This window comes from Papilio polytes, unplaced genomic scaffold (assembly GCF_000836215.1).
Source record: "Papilio polytes unplaced genomic scaffold, Ppol_1.0 DF824191.1, whole genome shotgun sequence".
NCBI lineage: Eukaryota > Metazoa > Arthropoda > Insecta > Lepidoptera > Papilionidae > Papilio > Papilio polytes.
Genome location: NW_013525013.1, coordinates 3,230,713 through 3,236,015, shown reverse-complemented (window position 1 = coordinate 3,236,015; position 5,303 = coordinate 3,230,713). Strand labels below are relative to the sequence as shown.

The following is a 5,303-nucleotide window of genomic DNA, read 5'->3' as shown; positions in this document are numbered from 1 at the left end:
AAAAAAAAAAAAAAAAAAACATACAGACGAATTGAGTACCTCCTTCTTTTGGGAAGTCGGTCAAAAAATAATATGTTCTCTTCCTATCGAAGCCCAAAACCTCCATAACATAGAACCTTGATGACTTAAATCCTCTATAACTTAAAATATTTTGTGTTTCCCTTGGACTTTAACTTATCGAGGTTCTACTGTATTATAAATGAAAATGTTTAGATGGATGGATGTTTGTTAGAGTTTGTAGCCTAAACTGCTAAACAGATCTCAATTTTATTTGGTATAGATGTAGAGGGTAGTTTGGAAGAACACATGGGCCACTTGGTTTTGTTTTTTTAATGCCATGTGGACAGAGTCGCGGGCGAAAGCTAGTATGTTATAAATATATTGTTCATATTTTTAACCCTTTAACCCCAATTTGATAGTGCCCAGCCTGTTGAACAAGTAATAAAAAAATCTACTAAACAATGTTATTTCATATCTAAAAAAATGACTATTGAACACCAGTTTTTTTTTTGTTACTGAAATATCACCATAATTAAGGGTTAAATTCCAAAGATGGTTCCGGTAAGATTTTGCAGTAAATTATTGATTGCTGTTTTACAAGAGAAGTAAGATGAGTTTTATATAAAAAAATTCTAAATGATACAGCTGTTTCCAAGTTGTAAAATAATTAAAAACTGAAAACTTAGACATGACTTAATATATTTTAACTAATATGTCATATTTTCTTTTCTTTTCTTAACATTTCGTGAACTATAATTTCAGATTATTCTAGTAGATGATGCAAGTGATAGAAAATATTTAGGTAAAGAATTGGAAGATGCTGTAGAGAAACTGAAAAATGTACAAATTTTGAGAAGTACACAGAGGAAGGGTCTTGTTGGAGCTCGGTTGATGGGTGCTAGATCTGCTATAGGAGATGTTTTAGTATTCCTAGATGCACATTGTGAGGTAATATATATTTAAATCTATACTAATATAATAAAACGTAAACACGTATCTATTACGTAGGATGTTAATTAAAAGGATTTTTGAAAAACTACTTTTGAATGAAAGGCCCTTACTTATTTAATTTAAATGTAAGAATTGTCATGTAAAAAAAGACAAAAACTACAAGCCAATAGCAAAGAAACAAGATTACCATGATAACGGCCAATGGAAAAAACCTCCGTTGTCATTTAAGCATTTGAATTTTATTTCTCAATGAATGTTTCACGAAATGTAAACAATAAATTAAAGTATTCATAATATCATGCAGATTAAGTTACACGCGAACAGCTAATCTATAGTAATATTATAAAGAGGAAAGATTTGTATTTTTGTATGTATTGAAATAACTCAAAAACTACTGGTGAGATTTTTAAAATTTGTGCACCATTGAAAAGCTATGTTATCAGTGATTATTATTATTTATTAATTCCAGCCAGAGAAAGTCGCGAGCAACAGCTAGTATATGATATTTTTTCAACCTGATAAAGAAATGTATATTTGAAACCTTTCCTATTTCCAGGTAACACCGGGATGGTTAGAGCCATTGTTAGAAAGAGCTGGCAGTGATGATGTTTTCATTTGTCCTCATATAGATCTTCTGTCTGAGGACACTTTTGCGTATACTAAAAGTATCGACGCCCACTGGGGCGCGTTCAGTTGGCGCCTACATTTCCGTTGGCTGATGCCCAGCACTGAGGTGATGAAGAACAAAGCGGAACATCCTTCGAAACCCTACCCTTCACCTGCAATGGCTGGAGGTCTTTTTGCGGTCACGAAAAGTTTGTTTTGGAGACTGGGCGGGTATGATGAAGGTATGATGATTTGGGGTGCCGAGAATTTGGAACTCTCCTGGAGAGCATGGCAATGTGGGGCAAGAGTTGAAATAACACCATGTTCGCGTGTCGGTCATATATTTAGAAGACATAGCCCTTATAAATATCCCGGTGGAGTGTCTAAAGTGTTGAATTCCAATTTAGCTCGAGCGGCAACTGTATGGATGGATGAATGGGCAGATTTCTTTTTTAAATTCAATCCAGCGGTCGCGGTGATACGTGATGAACAAAATGTAGGAGATAGGGTGCAGTTGCGTGAGGATTTGAAATGTAAGAGTTTCGAATGGTACTTGAATAATGTTTGGCCTCAACATTTCTTTCCTACTAAAGATAGATGGTTTGGTAGGATACGTAATGATAAAGGTTGTATAGGAGTTATATCGAGCACTCCAGGTTTAGGAGGACCCGCGTCAAAAGTGCACTGTGGTAGTGATTTAGATCTAGACAGTCTCATAGTATACACTCCTGAGGGAAGGATAATGGCTGATGAAGGTTTATGCTTGGAACAAGGAAATGGTAGAGCGGTATGGAAAGGTTGCAGCGATAATAGGAAACAAATTTGGAAACAGAAAGGTCCGAGATTGAAATCTTTCGATGGTCTTTGTTTAACGTCTGTGAAAAATCGCAGTTCTGATGTAACTGACAATCCTTTGACTTCTAAGAAATGTGTTAAAAGTGATGAACAAATATGGCATTTCGAAAGAGTTCCCTGGAGATGAAATTATTTTCAATACACAGAACATATCTATCAAAAGGTTGTAGTGCATTATTAATTATTTGCAACTTGTATTACTTACTTTTAAGTTATTATTAATACTTAAAAGAAACTTGATATTATTTGTTATTTATAAGACTGTTGAAGCAACTATGTTAATGCAATATTCATTAAAATAGACTGATTTTCTTATACACAATTTTATGTAGTTTTGAATGCTGACTAACTGTTGTGTGTAAAATATACTAAAGGTGGGCATTAACCATTAATTAACGTAGTTAACAATCTGTTAAATTAAATTGAATTAAAAAAAAATTATATTCCAAAAACGGTAATAATAGGTTACAAGGAATAGAGTATTCGGTATAGATGCAATATTTTGCTATATTCTGTGGCGAACTATGTTCAATTTCGCGCTTCTGTACATAGATAATAGTGACTGGCTGGTTTCATTATTATTTTATGACACAAAAGGGGTAGTTAAATATTCCTCTCTGGTTCAGTACGGCGCGGGCGTGTCGCGAGGTGAGGCGGTTGTCAATTTACGCCCTTGGTTATCGGAAGTGGTTGGGTTTCGGGAATTGTGAAAAACAATTCGGGTGTGGAATTTGGTTGTGAGGAAGGTGCTCTTAAATTCGGTTTCGCGTTCGGTTCGATAACGACGCAATCTATACGCGCATAGGTGAAGTGGTGTAGACTTATGACAAGTCTTGACTTGTTTTGATTGACACTAACATTGACCAAGCATTGAACAGAGCATCAAGTTGGTAAGTGCCACTTATGCATCATCCTTGTTTATAATCTTATCCCCCCGTTGCATGCGTCTGCCAATCACTTATTTCACTCGACTCAAATTGAATGTTTGTTTTTAAATATTAACTTTAAAATGTTAATTTTAATTTGCGCTATTTTAATCATAACGCTTTAACGATTATCGAATTTAAGTTTTTAATTGACTGCCTTATTGATGATATGATTATCTTAAAACAAGAATCTCAGTGTCTCAAATAAATTGTTCTACTATACGTAGTTTATACTTTTTTTAATGAGATTTATTTGCATTTTTATTTAAATAAACACGGAATAATTAAGTACATACAACTGTGATGTTCTTAGGTTATGTAATAATATAAGCAATACAATAAAATATTGTTAGGTAAAGAATTCCATTAGTTTAAGACAGTAAGTGTACAATTTATTAAGGTATGCAATATTATTTAATGTCTTTGGCAAGTATAAAAAGACAAACAATGTTTTCTCCTTTTTTCTTTTTTGAGACTTTAAAAGCGTATTCTGCCAGCATTTTTTTATGTCTCATTTACTTGAGTATTCTTATCCATGAAGTTTCCAGTCCTCCTTCTGTTGTGTCCTCTTGACCTCCAGATACGATACGACGCCCACTTTCTTTTTTATCTACCACTATAGTTTAAAATAGGAGTTGCTTTTAATAATTTTATGGCTTGATAATGAAAGTAAATTGTTAATATTTCTGTTAGCTAGTTAGAAAAAAATTATATGAATTGAATATTTCTACTGCCAATTTCGAGTGCCTTGCGTTTATAAATTACACTGAGATTTTATTAGTGATAATTAAATTAGTATCTAAAGGAAATTTAGACATAATGACATTAATCTGTGAATGATATTTATTATTATATTAAATTTAAATACTTGTGATTTAAAGATACAGAGATATTGCACAATTTTTATTGCTATAAAATGTAGAGTTTTTATTAAAGTTTAAAAAATATATGCAAAATGAAATTTTGTTCTGAACTTAGTTACAAAGTTTCAATGGTGTGATTGATTACAATATCTACTAAAATGCAATTTAAATGTTTAACTTTAAGTTTAAATGACTTGTTTTTAAACATAATTTAAGTTAACTGTGTTTTTAAAGGGGACTTGTACCAAGATGTCGTTCCAATTTAATTTTAATTTTTTTTTTATTCTTTATACACTGATATCACTTAAATATTATTATCACATTTTACGTAATTTACTTTGCCGATTTTGAGTTTATTTTTACGTACTCTGAACTATTTTCTAGTCTAAATGTAATCTCTAACTGATTTTATAAGACTTTATGTAATTCTCTTTAATCTATGAATAATATTTTGTAACACAACAGGGATTTATGGCACAAAATACTAATTAATATACATTTAATTAAAAATAAAAAATTGCAACCATGTTAAATTGTATTTCTTTCATATAAAAAGTCTTAGTAATAGTAAGTTATTAAATATTTTCATCATTCACCTTAGAATGTAATATAGAATTAAAATGGTGGTCGGTGTTGCTATCGCGAGATTTGTCCGTGTGGCTGAATTGCAATTATTCCGGTTGCAAATAAAGCAGCTCGCGTCACTATGGCCGCGGGCGCGCTCTACGGCTTCTAGAGCGAGACAGACTGAATCGACCTGTGCACGTGGCACGCAGCCACGAATAATATCCACAGTGTTGCCAACTAAAAGGAAAAAAAATTAAATCACAACAGTAGGCAATCTGATTATTGTCTATTTTTTCTTAATTAATGTCGACTTACATGATTTATCATCTGGTGTTGCTACCATTTTTAAGCATCGATATTCTATTGGTACTTTTGAGTCTGTCGATGGTGGTGGATGTCCTATATTGTGCACCCATTGTGCGGACACCCAGTTCGAAGGATGACACTCTAAGGGTGTGCCCGGCCATACAACCTCTTGAGGATGGCAGCTAAGACATCGCTGGTAGAAGCAGCTTTCTGGAGAAGCTATAATGTA

At 32.9% G+C, this 5,303-nt stretch overlaps 1 protein-coding gene across 1 annotated transcript in view; it reads left to right on the top strand.

The window, feature by feature from the left end:
* Window positions 1-4,782, top strand: part of LOC106110921 (polypeptide N-acetylgalactosaminyltransferase 3-like) — a 7,772-nt gene extending 2,990 nt beyond the window's left edge. The window contains exons 6-7 of the mRNA XM_013292879.1: window positions 763-948; window positions 1,508-4,782. Of these exons, the coding sequence (XP_013148333.1) occupies window positions 763-948; window positions 1,508-2,539 (1,218 nt within the window). The 3' untranslated portion in view covers window positions 2,540-4,782. The remainder of the gene's footprint in view (window positions 1-762; window positions 949-1,507) is intronic.
* Window positions 4,783-5,303: the final 521 nt, after the last annotated feature.